Source organism: Lutjanus erythropterus, chromosome 17, assembly GCF_056507025.1.
Source record: "Lutjanus erythropterus isolate fLutEry1 chromosome 17, fLutEry1.hap2, whole genome shotgun sequence".
NCBI lineage: Eukaryota > Metazoa > Chordata > Actinopteri > Lutjaniformes > Lutjanidae > Lutjanus > Lutjanus erythropterus.
Window position 1 is genome coordinate 20,499,672 of NC_139333.1, and position 22,220 is coordinate 20,521,891.

The 22,220-nt window shown below is 39.4% G+C and overlaps 1 protein-coding gene across 1 annotated transcript in view; it reads right to left on the minus strand.

The window, feature by feature from the left end:
* cpxm2 (carboxypeptidase X (M14 family), member 2) overlaps nucleotides 1–21,764 on the minus strand; it is a 45,448-nt gene extending 23,684 nt beyond the window's left edge. The window contains exons 1-4 of the mRNA XM_084740938.1: nucleotides 21,173–21,764; nucleotides 15,457–15,558; nucleotides 6,374–6,483; nucleotides 3,078–3,217 (exon numbers count right to left, since the gene is read on the minus strand). Coding sequence (XP_084597064.1) covers nucleotides 3,078–3,217; nucleotides 6,374–6,483; nucleotides 15,457–15,558; nucleotides 21,173–21,452 — 632 coding nt within the window. The 5' untranslated portion in view covers nucleotides 21,453–21,764. The remainder of the gene's footprint in view (nucleotides 1–3,077; nucleotides 3,218–6,373; nucleotides 6,484–15,456; nucleotides 15,559–21,172) is intronic.
* Nucleotides 21,765–22,220: the final 456 nt, after the last annotated feature.

Sequence of the window (22,220 nt, forward strand, 5' to 3'; positions counted from 1 at the left end):
AACTTTTTACTTGCATTTACAATAACCAGTAATAGCAACCACAAGTTAAAAGAGAAAACAGACAGGGAACAAAATTTTAAAAATGAGTGTAACATGTTTATTCTTTTGAAAGTCACATGAATATTATTCTGTAGAACATTTGCATCATTTGCTTCAGTTTTAAGGTAAAACTTGAGTTTGTTCTGTCCAGTACTGGGTTGAGTAACCATATTTTAGTGTGGGGAAATAAAGCAACTATAATATTAAAAAATAAAACTAACAATGGGTCAAAACAAGCCACTACAACCACACAACTACTGTATTTTAACTTAACCTTAAAAACAGCACTGAAGTTATTTACACTCTGGCACAGTAATTGAATCATTGGGGACATGAAGGCGGGTTCTATATTTAAAAAATATCTTCATATTCGAAAAAGACCTGGCAGACTAATGTACTGATGAGCTGAGCAGTGGGAGGTGAGATTATTCCCATCCCTTTGTATTCTGAAGTTATGTACATAAGATACCGGGAGACATGATGATAATTCATATCTTAATAAGCTTCACAGACACTGTCAGCAGCCCACAGCTGTATGACTCATCCCGTATTGTAGTCAGCAAACACTTACCGTAAATGTAATTAAAGTATTATCCTACAATTCATACAGTTTAAAGTATAGCCTCTCTACTTGTCATATCACATTTTCCCGTCATCTGAATGTGATGAACAAGCGCGCAGAGCAGTTTAGTCCTTTCTCTCCAGTGTTATTTTTATATTTTAGTGACCTTTTAAGAGAGATGAAAGAATGAGGCTGCACTCCAATCAATCAAAACCCTTAATCCCACAGTGAGGGGATCAGAACAGACTTGTGAAAAGGGCAAACACCAGTGAAGCTTCAGCGCCATCTGGACGAGATTGAAAAGCTTGTTTTGTTTATATTTTGAAGTCACATTTTCCAGTTGGCTTTGCAGAAAAGTCCAAGAGTCGTTTAGAGTCCTGGAACAATTATCACTGTCTGTCTAGTTCCCGTTAGTTATTTTGAAACTCGTGCCATATATAATTAGATTTTTGGCCATTTACTGTGTTTGGGTTTTTATTAGCCATGCTAGTGACATGGCTCTGTGGATGGAAATGTTGGTTGTTGGTCTGTCAATCCGTTACCCACACTGGTCCAAAATGACTTTATCTCAACAAATATTGGATGGATTGCCATGAAAATTTGTACAGACATTAATGGTCCCCAGAGGATGAATCCTACTGACTAGTAGCTTGAGTAAAATGTCTCAACAACAACTGGATGGATTGCTCTGAAATTATGCACGGATAGTCAGTCTCAGCAGCACTTTATATGTTTACTGCTAGTGTGACGTCCAAGCCTGGTTAGAGCCCAACCTGAAGAGCCAAGTGTCAAAATCTTAAGGGATCTCTTGTAGCCCACACAGCTAAAGCCTGTTAGCAAGCGATTATGCAGCTGTTTTTATGTTTTACATATGTCACGCCTTACTGAGAGCGCATCCATGTGCGCCAGGAGTGAGGCTCAACTGGGGGGACTTGTGCGACCAGAGAGACGGCACTGGAAAGATCCCACTGCTGCCACTAATATAACCTCCAAGCTTGGTTAGAGCCCAACCCAAAGGACCAAGAGTCAAAACCTACGGTGGGAATCTCTTGTCGCACACGCATCTGCAGTATCCATTCAGCTAAAAGACCAGGCCCGTAAGCGAAGAGTCATGCAGCTGTTTTCATGTGTTAAACAAGTTAGCAAATTTTAGCATGCTAAAAGGCTATACTAAGATGGTAAACACAATAAAAGTTATAAACATCGGCATGTTAGTGTTGTTATTGTATTTGAGCATACAGTCAGGTATCGTCCTGATGATAACGGTAAGTTTGCAAACACTGTAGACCACTGATTGGTCAGAGGAGCGTGGTGTAGTGAGTCTGTAAGTTTGAGTTTGTCAGTGAATAAAAGCTGCAGCCTCTCAGACTAAAGCAAAGCTGAGTGTGTGTGTTGTTTCTCAGCCGTGGGAATAGTGTCGCTAATTGTAATGTGCCATAAGTAAGGATATCATTACTATTAGTTGTCCTGACACTGACATGATTTATCTTGACTCTTAGCACAAATCAGAGCTTTTCTTACAGTGGTCCTTTGCACACAGTGGTTGGTGTAGATGGATCTCAGCTGACTGCTGACTGCTTTGCAAATCTGTACCGATTAAACCCACACATGGGCCAACATAACTACTAAAACCATAGAGTTCACCACCAGGTTTAGTTCCATTTCAGTGACTGTTTTAAAGTCAATAGCAAGATTTTTCTCATCACATATTCCGCTGATCAGTTCCAGATTTGTTTAGAGTTTTGCAGCTCATTAATTTTATCGTGTCTTTTTTTTTTTTTTTTTTAACTTCCCCCTCTTTCCTCTCCACCTCTCGAAATTCACAAGAAAACATTCTGAAACTATTTGTTTGGTGCAGTAAGACTGATGTGATGCAGTCACAGGTGTGTGTTTACAGAGTATTTTATAACGGCTTTGAATGAGCTCAGCCAATCGTAATAAAGGACTGGAACAATGCATTTTATAATCTTGTTTTTAAGTTCAACCTGATGCCAGCCTGTGCTTGGAATTAACGGCTTATCTAAGTATTCACTAATAAAACAAAACAAGGGCAAGGTAGCAATGGAGGATATTAACTGTTTTCAGGTTGTGACTTCCATTATTCCATATCTATAATATATATTTTTCATCTTTTTCTTATATTATGTCTTTAATTTCCTTCATTCTTATATTGACAGAGGTCTGAAATAAAGTGAAAAGTATGAATGCAGAGTGAGTGCAATGCCTTGGCCACAACAAACACAACAATAAAATCTGAAAAAGCTCAAAGAGATTTATATTTAATGTGCTGGATTATCGAGCCAATGAATGCCCACTAATGGTTTAAAACAACTTAAAAAGACATCGCCTGATTTAAGGCAACTTAGAAAACTGGCACAGAATCCATCCCCCATAATTATCCTTTCAAGTGGACAAGAAAATCCTCATCCTCAACCATCTGCAGTTCTCCATGCATGTCTGCAGGGTTCCTACTCACGACCAGAGGGAGCTCCTGCCTTGTGTGATGACCCCCGTGAACTTTGTCAGCCTCCTGGCATCCACCTCAAACCACTGCAGCGGGTCATCTCTCCCCGCGCACCAGGCCCCGTCATAGAGGTCATCTTCATAAAGGCCGGCCTGCGGGCCAGAAACAGGATTTTATTCCAGATGTGCATGTGGAAACACAAACACACAGAACATGAAAGATAAAACACAGACTGGTGCTGTTGACAACCTCTGCTTTTCTTGTTTTTAATCCAAATTTATTAAAGGTTAAAGTGTTGACAGTGCATTCACATAAACAAGGGTTCTGAAAGGGTTTTTCTTGAAGGGCTAATGTTCTACCCTGAACCATTTGCTTCTGAAAAACTCTTTTTGATGAAAAGGTTTGTCAGGGGTTCTTTGTCAGACTAAGGGTTCCATTAAGAACCATTTTCATCCAAAGAACCATTTTAGGAAGAAAGAGTTCTTCAAGGATTTCAACAATCCTTTTGTCAAGGGTTCTTTGTACCATAATATCAAAGGGTTCTAGATTAAATTGCTCTTGTTAGGACCCCCTAGGGTGGGTTCCTGATAAAACTCTTAGACTAGAAAATGGTTCTCGTTAGAACCTGCCGGTGGATTCTTGTTGGCACCCTTAGAAGGTGGAAAGATTGTAAATATGACCCACAAAGGTTTCAGGGTGGAACTGTTACACCATAAGGGTTCTCCTTTTCCACCAAATTCTTCTTCTTATTCTTGGAACCTTGGTGCTTTTTAGTGAACAAGCCTGCATTACCACCACTTTTGAAAGGGACCATTGTAATAAATGAAGGCTGAAGAACCATTTATGGTTCTAGTTAGCACCCTTGTTTCAAAGAGTGTAGTGAGAGTGAAATACACAGCAGTCAACAAGGCTGAGCTGCTTAGATTTGATCTAAAATATGCTGTACAGGTGGATAAAGACAGGCACTGGATTACTCAAACTAGACTGAATCACACTTAAATAAGTGAAAATGGCGTGAAGTGAAGTCGAGTCACAGGAATGAACAGGACACATCTGTCAGACAGGGCTGACTGTTGGGATTTTTTCCCCATTTCTCAGCATTCCTGATTTTTATTTTAAAACTGTTTTAGTGTCCGTTTTACCGATGTAGCGTGAGAACACATTCTCTTGACACTTGCTTGCTTCAACAGCTGAAAATGTTCATTATGATGCATAAAAATGCTAATCTCTCTATAAAAAGCGGACCAGTTGACGCTGCTGGCTCAGAGCGAGATGTGTGAACAGTCACACTCATATGCTGACAGGCCAACATTATGATGACATACTGTACTGTACGTGCTGAGTGCATAATATCACTGCCTCTTTATCATAAGTCAAGAGTCTTTGAAGTGCAGCACTCTTATTTTTACACGGCGCAGCTAATTAGTTAAAGGTCTGAACCCAGAAGAATGGTACGTGACACAAGTGCATTTGCATATTAAAGGTACACTATGTTGGCATGTTCTTAAGAAATTCAATATGTTCAGTTTTGGTCATTTTATTAAATTTTCTAGTGACCTTGTGGTTCCACTCAGAGCTTTGGCCTCAGTAATGTGGAGCATTCGATGGGAATTGTAAGGTGCCGTCATGTAAATCCAGCTTTTTTCTGTTCAGGGAACAACATGTGGAATTCCTTACCTACAGAACTCAAGCTGGATCCTGACTGGGATCATTTTAAACTCAAACTGAAAGAGTTTTTGAAGAAGGAATCGGTCATGTGGTCGTGAACATTCTGGTGCTTTTTTGTTTTAGAATAGTATAGTTCTGAGTTTTGCATTGTTAATGAACATATTGTTAAGTTTGTGTTTTATACTGTGTATTTGTTGTTGAGTTTTATGTATGACTGGCATTACAAATTAGCTGGCGGCGACACTGACATCAATCCAAAGCTCAATTTGGTGTTTGGTGGAACGAACATGTTAAAATGTTGCATGACTCTGCGTTTTAAACAAGCAGACTGGTTGATCCAGCTTCCTGTCAGGATGCAGGTTAGAAATGGAAAAAAATATCTTCACTTGCACACAATTGACTCTTTCATTCCCTCATTTCCTCACAGCGAGGGGATGCACTTTCCAGCCATGACAAGCAGGTGTTCAGCTTCCTTAAACCAAATTACTATAGCAAAAAAATGCATATCTATTTTAATGTTGAATGATTTGTAAGGTTTGCAAGTATTTCTGCCAAGGAGAGTCTGTTTTATATTCTGTTTGTCAGGTAGCAGACTAATATCTCGGTATCTTGGTGCCAATCCAGATCCAGGTGCAGACCCAGGACCTTTCATGAACTACTTACTTAAATTTGGAAAAAATCTGGCACAAGAATACCATAATTTACTGTATATGTATTTTACTGCAGGATAGGGATGCAGTTTTCTTACTGTTTAAACATTTCTGTTACAAATGTAGAAGGTAGTCACTGCTGTCTAGAATTTCTTTGCATGTTTTCCTGCAAATGTGCATCTCCTAAGTTCATCACAGAACTGCTGGTGTCTGGAATCTAAACAAACTCTAGCGGCTACAAAAGTGGAAATAAACTGAGTTCACTGGCCGCGGGCCCGATTCAACAGGCAACATCTGTTTTCTATGTGTTTCTGCTGATTTACAGATAATTGTTCTCTAGGATGGACACTATCTCTGTCCTTCTATGATCCCTGACAGGCGTTCACATACACACACACAAACCAAACAACAAGTCCTTTGTTTTGTTGAGTTCCTGAAACATAATGCCTCTCCGTCTTGAGCGAATTAGGAGCATGTGTGTGTGTGTTTCATTAATTGTGCTGTTGGATTGGGAACCGTGCAGCCTGCAGAAGAAGATGAGGCTCGCTGCAGACTGAACACAGGCTAATACCCTCAAAGCACAGCTTGCAGTAACAGGAAATACCTCTTCTCCCAGATGCCAATCCTTTTTATTAGGTTTGGGGATGTGCCCCTGGTTTGATGGCAACACTATTACTTTCTCTGTTGAGTTAGAGTATTAAAATATCCTGCATGTGAGCTGAAATAGAATGATAATGTCATCCACATTGAACTCAAGCAGAAGCCAGTTATTACAGGAGACATCTTTCCATGAAGCTTAAATATGAACTTAAACTGATCCTGAAATTAAAAGATAATATCTCTCTGTCATATTTTGCTGCTTTGTGGAAAAAAAATTACTTCCCAGGCTTCCAAGAAAAGGGCGAGATTGCCCAGGGTAAGATGCAAGCCCCAACATCTCTGGTAAGCGTGCCCAAGCTACGCCAACTTTTTATATTCTTACATACTTACCTGAATGTTAAGACGACCTCTGTGTGCGCCAAGGCCGTAGCGTTTCGTAGTTGACGCGTGGAGCTGGAAATCATCAATCTTCAGTGTCTCCAGTCCCATGGGAGGGCATTCTGGGTAACGAGAATGACAAATTGGCTTGTGATGGCGATGTTATGTATCGTGTATTATGTTGCATTGCTCCAGGAGCTTCCTGCACAGTATAGCTCCCAAATAAAGAATCATGCATTTATTAATAACTAGACTAAACAGTAATGAGCAATTTAGACTTTGCACAGTGAGCTCAAATGTGTGAAGCAAACAAGACAGCAGCTGCACTCAGTGTTTGTTACTGAGAAGATCTAATAATAGGTGCTCTATACAGAAAACCTAATGTAATCAACACAGAGAGAACAGTGACTAGTTTCTTTCTAATAAAGTGAAAGGTCCAAATTAAATTAGAATATGATTGTTATGATAGTGGCTATTCACTACATTTACAAGCCAGCCTTTTACCTCTGATTTCACCCTGTGTGTGCAAACAGAGGTCCTGTTTTCCAAGTGGTATCAAATATCTTATTTGAGCTTGAAATATGGCCCCATATCCCCCCAGATTTCCCCTATCCATTGTCTTTCCAGTTGCTGAATAATTAGTAACCAGTGACATGCTGTCAGGTTGGATTCTCCTGGAAGTCAGACAAAATTAATTATGGCACTCACCTGGAGGAGCCTGTGTTTACAATTTCCCAGAGAACATATAGCAGAAAGTAGTATGTTAGCCAGTTAAAAAGAAGCAGGAGTGGATTTTTATTTAGAGAATTATTTTTACATCATATTTTGAGGTTACGGCTGATACTGGAGCAAGATCGGCAAAGACAAAAAGGACTGACCAGAGAACAGAGAAAGGCTAAATGAAACACTTAGTCAGGCATTCAACAGATAGATAGAAATGCAGGATTTGAAATGATCCAGAAGTGATCTGGGCCCTTTTCCTCCTAGACAGGTATGTGATATATCTATTTTATTTATGAAATACATTGCAAGACATGAAATGTTGTTTTACACCAATATATGAATGAACATGTGGCTAAAGGTTTTTTGTATTATGAGCTGTGATTATGACTATATGACTATATGATTATGAGCCTGATGACTAATATCTCACCAGCCAGTTGACAATTTTTGTATAAAGTTGATAGGTTAGTGACACTGCTCATACTGGACCACAGCAGTATGACATTTGAGTTTCCAGGCCTGAATTTTCCAGAGGAAAATGGACGCCATGTAAATTGAATATAGTGAATTACCAGTATTAATGTCTCTTTGTTCTGCCTCCTAACCAAAATCAACAATACCTCAAGATTGAAGCTCTTTCATGAGGCAAATCTCCTTGCAGCTAATTTGTTCATCTGCAGTATCCACATCACAGTCTCAGCTTAAATAGAGACATATAAGTTCATGTGCATCATCAACATTATACACTTCTAAACAGCCCCTCCAAACGTGGAAAATCCCACTACAAAAGGTGAGCCTGTATGAATGAAATAGAGCTTGACAGCATGACGGAGGCTTTGATGTCTAAACTGCTTCATGGCTGATTAATGACTGTATACTAACGCTTCCTTTTTGTAATTTTGCACACCTATCACAGCCATCTTACTGCACCCTGAATACGTGATTAAATTGTCGAAATGACTATAGCAATATCATGAAAGGCAAAAAATGGGAAATTGCAGCAGCTACAGCTGCAAACCTGTCATGTTTGAAGGTATGGGTGAAAAGATATATGATCAAAGGAAGGTGTTTCAGTGTCGGAAAGGTTTTTTGAGGTGTTCACTCGTGATGAGATTTTGTTGCTCAGATGTTGTGAATCCACAGGTTGTAGAATTACAAAATACAGAGACTGGATTACTAAAAGGTTTATTCTCTCACAGTTGAGGAGTTCATCTACAAAAAGAGATAAAAGATATTCTCAAAATGAATAAACCAGCACCAATTTGATATTTCCTGGAGTGCACCAAATACATGTTTTATGAAAATAAAATGTTTTTGCTACTGAATCTGACATTTACTTAATGCGTGCATCCATCTATTATCTATAATGGCTTATCCTTTGGAGGGTCGCGTGGGGCTGGAGCTGATCTCAGCTGACAATGGCCAAGAGGCAGGGTACACCCTGGGCAGGTCGCCAGTTCATTACAGGGTTGACACATAGAGATGCAAAGATCACTGACAATTTTGGACACCAATTAAATTGTGTGTCTTTGGACCAGACTGTGGGAGGAAGCCAATGCCAGAGGAGGTGATAGTGCTAACCACTACACCATCATGACCCCCGTCTCCATGCTGAAACACTGGAATGAATGGTAGACGGAGAGGATCTTGGTAGTAGTCCTCTTAACAGGTATTGGATAAGGTGGCAAATGGGTCAAAATCATAAAAAAGTTGTGTGATCCTTTGAAACCTTTTGCACAACATCTCTATAGCTCCAGTAAAACACAACGAACCCTGAACATAATTTTAAATTGCTTTTCATAAAAAAAAATAAAAAAAAAAAAAGCAGCAGAGGCTGAGATATTCTGACTTTTGGTCTGTAGTGTGAATCAAACTCCAAAAAAAAAAAAAAAAAACGCTGGATATTACATTTCCGATAATGCTCCCTATAATGCTTTTGGTTTATTTGCTTCTGTTTTTTTGAAGAAATAACCTTTCTATGACCTCATCAGGGTTATCTGGGTTATTTTCTCAGAATTGTTTCTTGTGGCTGGAAAGAACTCCCTGTGTCTCTGATTGCGACGTGTAAATCAGTGGAGACACGGCTGTGAAGCACAGCGCTGCACTGTACATGATGCTGAGGAGCGTTTGACCTTGATGTACTGCTGTAGGCATGTCTTACAGTACGGCACCATGTTTAGTCATGTAGAAATGCTGCAATGTAAACAATACTCATTTGACATACAGAATTACAGTTCTTCTTCATCTTGCTGTGCTTTTTTTTTAAGGATTTTTCCGGAGGCTGTTGTTCCATAGCTTGTATACAGATGTTCTCTTCAAGTGAAATGGAATTTTGCTGTCTTAAATCCTAAAACAACTAAAACATTTGTTAAAAGGTTCAATTTATTTCATTTATTTATTGTTCCTATTTAATTTAATCTAATTTAATGAATCTAAAATTCAAGCCAAAATCTCGAGGCGCAACTTGGAGACAGGCGGTCAATCAATCAGTGCCTATGATGCGTCACTCTCTTTATAATTTCCTCCATCCGGTAACTGCAGACCCGGCCAAAATTGGAGTTGGCTTTGACAGAAATTTGTATCTGCATTGGTTTTGATCTAGCAAATTAAAAATGCATTCATAACCTTTTGTGTGGTTGCACAAGGAAATGCAGTAATGATGTAGGGTTGTCAAAAAAATCCCATGTCAAACCTTGACTTGCCTCACGGCAGACCGATGAGCCTTGGCACACCATTTTGTAACCACTACTGTAGATAATGATACTATATTTTACTGTGCAGGTATCCTCCCAACCCAAACCACAGGATATGACTCATCTATGATGCAATTAGTCCTGTTGTGCATATCTTTACTGGCAGTACTGGTGATGGAAATTAGCAGTCATTGATGAATGAATAATCAACTTGTAATTAACTCCGTGAGCATGCCACTTATCCATTAACACCCACTGCTACCACAGCAATGGTTTGGCAGGCTTGAAGCCGTACCCTGACTGTACTTTGGAAAAACACAGTCTTTAAAAGAGCAAGCTGCACATCACTTAAAAATGCTCTCATTTGCTGCTGGAGGGAGTTTGCCGTTCATTTGAACAAATGCCTGTCTTTAAGTAATTGCAGAAACTGAGATGGTGCTCGCTAAATAGAGGTCTTTGTGTGAGATTGGCTCATCTTTTACACTACAATGGATATCAACCGGTGAGGGCCAAATGGGCAAATCAAGGTTGACGTGTGAAATCCCCTGTGCCCGTCGGCTCTTTGGGTCAGATCAAGCTGTTTGCAGACTTCCTCAGATCACAGCGATGGAATTTCAGAGCAAGAATTTCCGATTGGGCATCAGTCTGTTTGAACATGCAGCATATGCTGCACATGTCGCTGTCATAGAGCCAGGACTGCCTGCATAAATGAACACCCAGAAGTGAAACAGGCACAAAGGAATTTTCTTAGTGTTTATATGGACTTTTGCTTTTACAGCATGCAACATTGGGCTTCTAGTTTTGCAGTGAAGTACAACCCCAATTTCAAAAATGTTGGGACGTTGCATAAAATGTAACTAAAAACAGAATGCAGTGACCTATATTCAACTGAATACAATACAAAAACAAGATATTTGATGTTAAAATGGATAAACTCCATAGTTTATTTGGTAAATATACACTCATTCTGAATTTGATAATTGCAACACATTCCAAAAAGAGTTGGGACAGAGGCATGTTTACCACTGTGTTATATCACCTTTTCTTTTAACAACCCTCAGCAAGCTTGGGAACTGAGGACACAAATTTTTAAAGTTTTGAAAGTGAAATTCTGTCTCATTCTTCCTCAATATATATATAACTTCAGTTGCTCAAAAGTCTGGGGTCTATGTGGTCAAATTTTGCGCTTCATAATGTGCTACACATTTTCAATGTCAAGGTCTGGACTGCAGGCAGGCCAGTCCAGTACTCTTTTACTACAAAGCCACACTATCGCAACACATGAAGAATGTGTCTTAGCATTGTCTTGCAGCAATAAGCAGGGACGTCCCTGAAAAACACAACAACAGGATGGCAGTATATGTTGCTTCAAAACCTGTATGTACCTTCACAGATATGCAACTTGCCCATGCCGTGGGAACTAACACGCCCCCATACCATCGCAGCTTTTGAACTTTGCGCTGGTAACAATCTTGTTTACCTGTTGAATATTCCAAACAGGTGTTTTTTTGTTTTTGTTTTTTAGCATTCCACAACTTTCCTAGTCTTTTGTCACCTCTGTTCCAACTTTTGGAACATATTGCATGCAACAAATTCAGAATGAGTGTATATTTATGAAAAAAAAACAATAAAGTTGATTATTTTCACATTAAATATGCTGTCTTTGAACTATACTCAGTTAAATGACAACGCCCCAACTCACAACAGCTTTTTTGGAATTGGGGTTGTATATTTAATCCATAAAGGAAGCAGTCTTTGCATTGTATGACTGTTCCAGCAGCTTGATATGTGTGAGAGGACCTAAGACCATCAATCATATGCACCGGGATTTTGAGAGAAACCAGAGACAAAGAAGATCAGCATCCAAAATCCACACATGCATGACACAATTTATGTTTGGTGCATAAAGCAAACATAGCTTGAGACTAAATTACCTCCTGCTGTTAAACTGGAGCATAAAAGTTGTTTAACAAACCAGAGGCGAAGCCACTGGTAAGACCAGTGAGTGCAGTATTCATAGTAACTCTATAGAGCAATAAAACAAATGTGTTCATCTACTTGCAACCCTGTATGCCTATATTTAAAATTCTCTTGGAATCAGACGCATACTGTAAGTCCGCAGGCTTCCTGAATGGAGCGATCACAACATATTAGGGACAACCCGGCCCTCGAAGCAGCCCAACGGATCAAGGTTAGCAAGACGAAAAAATAGATGGGTGCCTGCCATGTTGCAAAGCCCTAAATCATTATCACCATCTGCATGTAATCCTTTGCAAGAGGACCCACACAGGAACACAGCATCTGGATTCAACAATAATGTGTAAGAGAAATGACAAAACAGACAGTCGAGGCCCAGCATGTTGCTATGTAGGCCACTTGCCATATTACTGCTGAGGCCCCAAATCAATTCCTGGATCTAAGTTTAGTCAGGCGATGTATGTCAGAAGATATTTCACATCTGTTGGTACAGAAATGAAACACTTAAAGTGTATGATTTATTCATATTATGATGTTTAGGTATGGAAAGCTTTCGAATAAAGAGTTTTTGGACGCTTTTTAACTGTCACACAGTGAATTTTTGAGGAGCACTGCCAGAGCAATCTAAACAGATGTGATGTCCTGTAAATAATGTAATAATAAAGCAACTCAGGCAACTACAAAATCTACAATACATAAAATAGTTTAACAGTAGTGCAAATAGAGTCATACTTTAGTCATAAAGTCAGCAGTCTAACTTAGCGTTGTTACACATCAATATCTATGGATATAGATATGACTTTAAAAACAGTGACTAACATTTGGCACCATGAGCTACTGGTCATACAGACCATAAACTGTATATAAAGATAGACTTTGCGCCTCCACTTCCTCCCACTGTACAACAATGAAGCCAAAATATTCTGGGTACAAGCACTTCCATCTTGCACTGTTGATGTCATTTGGAGCAAGAGTCTGCGCAGTAGCGTTCAGCGTTGGAGCCACGGTGTCGGGGTCACGCCCATACACCAGCTGACTCAGTCGTGAGCAGAGCTCAACCGTCAATCATGCCACGAAACCCCCTTTTTATAGCATCAACTAACTAATTAAAACCAAACTGATCAGAAAAATGAACACTTGAACAAACATCAACATGATAGATATGACAGAAACCATGTTTGGGAAAAATTTGTTTGACAGGTACTTGGATGTTTTAGTTTGGCCCATGTCCCATCTACTAACATGGAGTTAGCAGGAAGATCGAGATGTTTGAGCTTCACTTTTGGGAACCTGTCATGTCATGCATCTTTATATTGCCTACAGTCAATAGTCTTACACTAAGGGCCCCTTGTGGCTACAAATGGCAATTGCAGGCTAGTGGCAAGTTGGGTAGCACATGGGTAAAGCTTGCTTGCTGCCGCTTGCTGTAATAAATTCAAGAAGCGATGATGAAAGAAAGACCGGAGGAACCTGCAATGTTGCATTGTAGCAAAGTCTTGCAATTTTGCCATTTTGTTAAACTAAACTCAAATGTGAAGTATCAGCAATGTAACTTTACAAACAAGGACTTTTGTTCCTGGAAATAGCCTGGTCCCAAATAGCTATCTGTTAGCATGACAGCAGCCAATTGATTATCTTATCACTGTTTCTGCTTGAAAACGCCCACTCCTACTTGTGTCCTCTGCATCCGTTTGCTTTTGGTTTGTACCCAAACAATGTGTACACACTGAGAAAAAGAAAGCTGTAAGCAGCAATACTGGAGGACATGCAATCAGCCTGTTCCAACCAGCACTTTCTGAACAGCCACTGCAGTCCTTCTACTGAATGGTGGAAGAGTAGCAAAGTCAGCATACTAATATAGCGTTATTATATAGCAATATCTATGTCAGAATATGTCTCAGCGTTGCATTGTCTTGCTGAAATAAACAGGGATGTCCGTGAAAAAGACATTGTCTGGATGGCAGCATATGTTGCTCCAAAACCTATAGGTGCCTGTCAGCATTAATGGAGCCTTAACAAATGTTGTGCATGTACATGTTACCTATGATGACATTAGAACTAACATACCCCCATACCATCAGAGATGCTAGCTTTTGAACTTTGCACGGCTTAGCCCAGAGGTCACAAAATCCATGATTTCAAATATCACTTTAAAATGTGAACTCGTCAGGCCACACATCAGTCCATCTCAGATGAGCTCAGCTAACTTGGCACTGGAATTGGCTAACACTAGCTAACATTAGCCATCATAAGCTGGTCATAGCAGACCAAGTAAGGCTATAACAGCAAATTTCATCAGTGCATCAGCTTTTCTTATTTGAATTGGATTATGAGTTCAGCTTTTCATTTGCAACAGGAAGATTGTCTCATTTCTTCTTTCAGAAGTGACGTAGCCTCACTTTAAAAGAAAAATCATTGAACAATTCAATGTGACAGGCTCCAGACTCTGAATCATCGTTGAACATCGTCATTTGCACATCAATCCACAATTTTCTACTTTTAAAGAGCCCAGTTTTTCAATAGCATTTTGTCAGACTGCCTCTGTTGCTTGGCTGTGCACATGTTACAAACTGTGATATCTGAGCGGAAACATCTTGTTTCAACACATTTCTGTTTCGACTGACGGGAACAATGAATAAGCTGTTAAAAAAAAAAACATCCGCTGAATCAAACTTTGATTACTGGTCTGAGAGACCTTGTTTAATGAATTCCCTATTGTTTTGGTATGTGTGGATGTGGCAGGCACTGACGTCCTACTACACCTCCAACAATGGCTGAGTAATTAAACATTTGGAGGCTAAAAAGATTTCTAAAGCTGCGTAATGGAGCTCTTGAGGAAGTGTGTGATTTTTACATTGTTGAAGCAGTCAAAGTGTGACCCGGATAAATCAGCTGCTACCAGGAGACACTGGAACAAATTTGGAAAACAGATTGGTGTTGAGTCACAGTTTCAGCCGTGAAAACATGATTTTGGGAGCCTGAGCCTTCCAGGTTTTGACTGTGTGGGTGTCTTCGTGCCAGGCATGTCGGCATGGAGTTCCCATTTTCCAACATGCAAGAATATCCAACTTTCTGCTCTCATTCCCAGGTGCCAAATTAAAAATGGCTGCCTTTCTGTCTGTCTCTGTGGGTTCCTTACAATAGCCTCAACATAAACACATAAATTCACAGTTGGCCACTCTTAACCTCCCAGCATTATTAAATACAGCTCCTCTCTATGCTAGAAATGTCTGACACTACGTACATAAGACAAATATCAGCTGTGGAAAGTCTGAGGTCAAAACACATGTGCTCTGCCCCAAATCACGCTTTCAGTCGAGCGAGTTTAATCTGTCATGTCATGGCAGGAAGGCTACTGGGGCATCCTGGCTTCAGTTTCGCAAATATACTGTGATCCATGGAAACCAAACACAATGCTTCATAGGCAAAGAGGACACCAGTGCCTCTGTGGCTTGACTTCACTTCTAAGAGCATCATTTTATATTGCCAGACTTTTCCTCTCAGGGAAAATAACCTTTCTGAAAACTCTTCTCGGCTTTCCAAAATATTTGTCATCTCTGAGAGAGTTTGTTGCTTTTTTCCCATCCGAACGGCTCCCGTGAAAGCGGAGAAATGATCCCTGAACATTGGAGGGGAAGATGAGTTTTTATGAGATCATGAATTTCCCATAACAAGTAAGAGTGACATCGATTGTTCACTCACCCTCTTTTATCGAGCTGTACTGTCCTTCTCCCTCTGAGACACTGTTTGGGGTTTTCAGGGTGCTCTTCTTGGTCTTCTCAGTCTTTTTGTTGGCTGTTTTCACTGAGAAAGGAAATGACATTAATATAGGAAAAGAAATAAAACTTTTTCATTTTTAAGAGTGGCTTTGACAATTCCAATCACCCTTAAAACTGCTGATTCATTGTTGTCAACATACAGAGGGAAAAGCAATATTGTTGACACAGAAACACAAAATTTTGGGCTGTATTCAGTCCTACACATATGGATAAATTCAGTACTGGGGAGTGAACCAAGAGATAATCTCTGGGCACAGAATTTGAAAACACTAAATTCTTGTGCTCTTTACATTCAATTCCAGTACACTGTAAACACCAACATGCTCGTCCAACTTAAACATTTGGAAACAGCTTGGAAGCAACTTTTAATGTGGACTGTAAATAATTTTGACCTGGTTCAACTTAAATGTAAGTTAACTGAACTTAGGTTTTGTAAAAACCAATTTAGGTCTGTGTATTAAACCTGAGGAAAATATAGTGCTAAAAAACAAATTATGTGTTTTAACTTGAAGTAGTTAATGTCCAGGCTGCCGTAAAATTTTAAGTTGATTGAATTTAAAAGACAATTTGAGGTAATTTTACTCGATACTAATTCAGTTAAGATTAATATATTAAGATGCACCAACAAATGTTCAGGCACACTGGATTACAAACAAATCTGATTCCCTTTTACGTTTTTCTAAAATGTTTTTTGACTCATTTTTATGCAAACAAGAAAATAAGTTTGTAAAAACCTGGGGATTTGCATCAGTTCTATGTTAAGAAAGCAAATCATTTTTGTGTTCAGCATAACACTGCAACACTTGCACATATGCACACAAAAATATTGAGTATATATTTTACTAACGCTTTTTTTTTAGTTCATTCAACTATTAAATATATCCTAAGTGCATAACGTGTTGAAGTTATTAGGCTATGTGGCTGTTATGAATTTCAACAAAATAAACTCAAAACATCTTGACTGAACATAAACATGAACATTTGTGTGGACTCTACCATGACTGTACCTCCCACTGGGTTGAACTCATCATCACCGCACATTTTATTTTAAATGATCGATCTCATGTTGAGATCATGGATCTACTTATACATCCATGGATAAGTGATGTCACACACAAGGTAACCTGGGATTGCCAGTGGGCGGCTAACAACATGCTAACAACAACAACAACAAAATCATAAATAATCACTGAAGACAGTGTTTGATTTATCATTATGGATTCGTTTTACCACATCTCCAACACAGTGGAGTTAGAGGCTGGATTAAAAAGCTTCTAAATGATGTTTGATGTTGTAAAGGTACAATGCTAGCTTTAGCGTTAACTTTCCTGCTCAACTTACTTTACACTAACCTCCATCACTTATCCAGCTGTTTGGATTTCTTGGTCTTGAGAAGCTGTTGTGTTTACCAAGTGACACACTGTAACATGTACTGTACATTTACTGCCAGACTGACAACTTACCGCAAAGTTTAAAGTTCACTTAAGTTTAAAGGTCACTTGTTTGCTGCCTACTGTCCTTTACATGCATGCTGCACATCCACACTGCCCTATTCCTTAAAAGATCCATGATATGCTTATGACATCATGCTTCAATAAAGTTGAAAAAGCATAACTTTTAAGACAGTTGTGGTAAACTGCCATCTCGTAGGAATATGTTGCTTTGTCACTGCGGTAAGAAAAAAATCATACCGTCACAGCCCTAGACTCTACATTAAAATTTGTGTCATGAATAAGTCTCCCACACACAGGAGCTAAGCCAATGCTCCATTTCAATGTGCACTCTTACTTCTTTAATATAATGATACCATATATAAGATAATTGCCTCAAGGTGCAAATCCGTCATGGAAATGCCCTGTACAAGAAACAGGATGAGGGCAGGAAGTCACATTGCAGCAACCGAAGATGGAAGAGAGGCGCGTGCTTTTTATTTGACAGAGTGTCAGGTCAGGTAGGCCCCACGTGATAACAACCCTCTCACATCTGAAAGTCTTTATCCTCGTCTCATTCTGTAACGGATATAGAAGGCTCTGAGATATGATCATTCAGATGGTGAGGTGCAGGTAATACTCATGGCTAAAGTTGTATTAACACAATGAACACAGCAAATAAATATTTATGTGCATTAAAATTCTTCTTGAAGGTCAAGTATATAAAATTTAGGGGTATTTATTGGCAGAACATGGCAGTAATGGAATATAATAAAGCTTGCCTTCATTTGCGTATAATCACCTGAAATAAGACTTGTTGTGTTTTAATTATGTTCAAATGAGCCATTTATAGGCACAGGTCCTCTTCCATGGAGGCTGCCATGTTTCACCACAGTGTTCCTGAACAGCCACTGGCTCTTAACACAGCCCTTCAAGTTTTCCACAAGTGTCACAGTCACCATAGGTTCTCCTACATGCTTGGAAAGGGAGAGTGAGGTGACTTGCATTCAGGTGGTTGCAATCTGAAACCTCACCGCTAGATGGCACTAAATCCTACACACTGCAACGGGCTTAAACTTAAGTAAAACACCTTAAGGCAAAAAAAAAACAAAACAAAACAACAAAAAAAAACCTCTAATATCAAAAGTTTTAGTGCTTTAACATGTACCAATAATTGCTTGGGTGCAAAGTTTTCACTTTGCATGTTTGGAATGAATGAAAAAAATAAGATTTTTGAGCCATACAGGATTTTTTTTTTCTCTCCACGTTTTGAGCCATTGAACCATTTTATGCTTTCAGATCAGTTGAAGGTCTACATGCTTCTACATGCTTTGCATGCTCTAGTGCTCTTTCCATATCTTTAATGTCAAAACTTAATTGTGTCATCATGCTGAAACAAAGCTGACATATAAGATTCCTTATAGCCTTTTGATACAAGCCAGCCAGCAGTATCTCCAAATGGAAGCATTCAAGAGCCAGAACCTCGCAACTGTTCTTAAAGCTGCATTAACTGATTTGATGTTGTTTGTTTTTTAGTTTATCATATATTTCCTTAAGTGAGCTACCACGGCGCAGATGCTATCACCTTTATAGTAAACATGTTAGCAAGCAGTTGCCTGTTTCTGTCTAGGAGATACAGAACAATATAAGCATTCATTTAGTGGCACGTGTTTTCAGCCCTCTGGTGAATGTATATCCAATAAACGCTCATTTTAGCTCTGTTTTGGTCTCCACCAACTCCTGTGGAATCTGAAACAGCTACCTCTAACTGCTAAATGCTCCACCAGCTAGTCTGTGACTTTGTTTGTCTGTCATTCAGTGCTGGGAATGTAGTGTACATCAGATATATTTGCTGAAAACATCTGTGAGAATGAACCATAACAGTAAATTTGTGGGGGGCAAAGCCAAAACAATGAGCTGAAAGGAGCTAAAATACTCTGTTGGGTGATAATACTCTGGGGGTTTGTCACTATGATTGGCTAGTTTCACATTACACAGTCATTTGATCAATTGTTAATATAAAACATTGATCAGTGCAGAAGTACAACTAATCTATTTAATTACTTCCCACCTCTGATTAAGTTTCCATTATTTGTTCTATCATCAACCAATACGATGTAAATACTTTTGCTTAAAAGTCGTTACCGTCCATATACACAGGTCTATAAAAATAACACGTTATCTTATTGATATGATGCAGTGTGATGGAGATAAACTCTGTATGACTTGTGTAATTCACTGTTATCACTGATATTCTTCCTTTAGTACCACCTGCTGCAGGTACGTCTGCTGAGACACGTGAAGCCAGATGCCTGAAACATGAGGTCAATGTCGACACAGCTGCTCGACATTATCTGCCACCAACCAACCAAAGCCCTCACGCATGTTACTATCCTCCAATCACCTGCTAGTATCTAAAACATACCTACAAACCTGCTACTGCATGTGCTGAGAGTCCCACACAGATGTACGTTACTATATGTCTCGTTGCTTTTGGGGAAACGTGGATTTCACGTGTTCTGGCTCCTACTGCGTGTAATGCAGTCCTGACCTCTGCTGTGCTTGCGGCTGCAAATCCTGGTGTTGGGCAGAGGCCACACAGAAACACGGCTCTGATCTATGCATTCAAGGGAATGAGGAAGAGGAGGAGACAGAGGAGGAGGACTACCTGTGGAGATCATTGTTGTTTTTTTTCTCTGCACATCCATCATCATGTGAATTGAATTCAGCTGCTCCTCTCAGATATTGTTTGAATTCATCAAACAGCATGCAGCAGTGAGTGTCTGGAGTATGTTAGCTGACTCTGAAAAAAAAGTTCCAAATACTAACCTGCAATTTACAACTCTGTAAAAATCATACAGGAATATAGCGAAATCAGCTATTCTTTTCTCGCTGACTTAATGTGAATATACAAGTTTTATTCATTCAAGTTCATCAAACTTACAATTTCTATTATTTATTCTCAGAAAATTTCAGAAGTCTTTTGACTTGAAATGATGAGTTGAATGAATGAATGTATTTTACAGAGTTAAATAAACTCATTAAACTGCAGAAAACATCATCAATATTTTAGCAGACTTCCTCGAGACTCTTCTTAATATAGTTATAGACAATATATATGATGAAAAATACTTGGTGTCTTAATACACTTTCACAGTATTGAATTCACTCCCTACCACCTTACACTTAAAATTTAATAATTTTACTTTCACATATTGTCTTTGTATCAATACTGCAGCAAAGCAGCTCCAACAGGAGCTTAGTGCTTTGTGTGAAATGAGGAAAATGTGAGAGGAAATCAAACTTGTTCGCAATGTTGATCAGTGACTGAACAGCTATTGGTTCAACTTAATATCTTAAGCTTATTGAACATGTTTTCTCAAGTACAACTGAATTAATATCAGGTTTATTTTGTTAGAAAAGTTTTTATCATTACAAAATTACCTCAACCTGTATTTTTACATTCAGTCAAATTATGATTTTAAGCCAGCCTGGACACTTTTTTTAGGTTAAAACAAGTTATAGTTTATTTTTTACAGTAACCTTTCCGCTTTATGTTGAGCAACAAATTTCACTGAAAAGCATCAGCTGAAAAAAAAGGACACAGAACCAGGTCTTATTTTTTGTGATTTTTTTTTTTTTTACAATGCTGTCACGTTTATTTTATTGAAAAATCAATCAAAACTTGACTTAAAAAAAAAAAAAAGAAGCTCAAATCATTATCCATGCACTGTAATCTAATGGCAACACTAATTGTTAATAATTTAATATTTTCAGTTGCAACCATTTAATATTTAAGGACCCAAATAATGACAAATCAAGTTCACAGCTCATTGTGGAAAATTTTTGAAATACAATTTTGGGGGGTTTCTAGAACCCAAAGACAGGTTTATGTAAAGAGGACAAGTAAATGATCTCAACAAAAGATTGTCGGTCAGCAAAACTTTTTTAGCTAATTTCGGAACAAGAGTTTGATTTTGATTGAAAACTCAAAGAATATTTTGCAGCCACAAAAACCTCTGCTGTCAGATTTGTAGAAATAATTATGGCTGATTGAGTGAATGTGGCACAGTTAAGATGATTTTGTAAAGGATTTCTAGAGCAAGAATAAAGTTTTACTGTATACACAAGAAAGCATGAGACAACAATTTTAAGAACACTTTCTACACTTTCTCAAGTTGTCCCTCTACGAGATGGAAGTGGTTTTACCTGATTTTGTATCTGCGGTTTTATCCGTCTGCCTGCTGCTTTCTGCCTTTCCTTTGGGCACTTTCTTGCCAGGGGTTTGGCCGGGGTGCTCATGCCTGTCAGGTATCGAGGCCACAGGCTTCTCCAGCATTTGGACCTGGTTGTACTGATCTCTTGTGAGCAGCTCCTGCATGTAGTAATCCTCATCCTCACCGGCCGAGCCATGGCTGAGGTTTGCAAGCCCCAAGAGGAGTCCCAGCAGAGCCAGGGGGGTTAGGAGGCTGAGGCGCTGTCTTGCCATGACCCCAGGGGGGATTTTCTCCAGCTGAGAGTCCCGATGCCGTCTCCAGAGGAGCCTCCTGCTGCTGCTGCCGGGCTGCGTCCCATCAACTGCTCCCCTCTTCTCTCCCTTCCCACTCCAACACAGGGAGAGTTCACAAAGTTCTCAGAGCGCTCCAAGTCACTGACGAAAGCAGCGGAGCCAGAGGGTCCATGGACGCCTCAGCCTGGGAAAAATGCAGTGAGGGAGGGAGAAACACAGAGAGCAGGAGATGAGGGAAGAGGCAGGGAGACAGACGGTACAAATCTCTCCTTTAGATGCTGGCAGGTGACTCAAAAAGAAACCATTCTGATTCAAACAAGTCCAGGCTGCTGACACAATGCAGAGTCATTTTATTGGTGTGGGCAGAAGTGAAATGGGGATAGAAATCTCTCTGAGGAAAATATACATTGACACATTCAGGATCTGCTTTCATCTCCATCTCCTCCCACTCTGTCTGGGGTAGGCACAGCTTTGACCAGAGGAAAGTTTCTTCTTGCCTGCGGGGGAATCAACTCGGACACTCAAACACTTCTTATCCAGTTTGCAATTCTGTGTGTCCAAAGGAGAAGCAGAGGCGTGTTTCCTGATCCATTTATACAACAACATGACCCCACACAAACTACAACAGAAACTCTTTCAACTGTTCTAGTCTCATAAATATGTAATTTATATAGGATATAATTATACAAAATCCAGGTCAAATCCGTGATGCCACAGGTCTCATGTCCACAGGTTCAACGCTGTCCA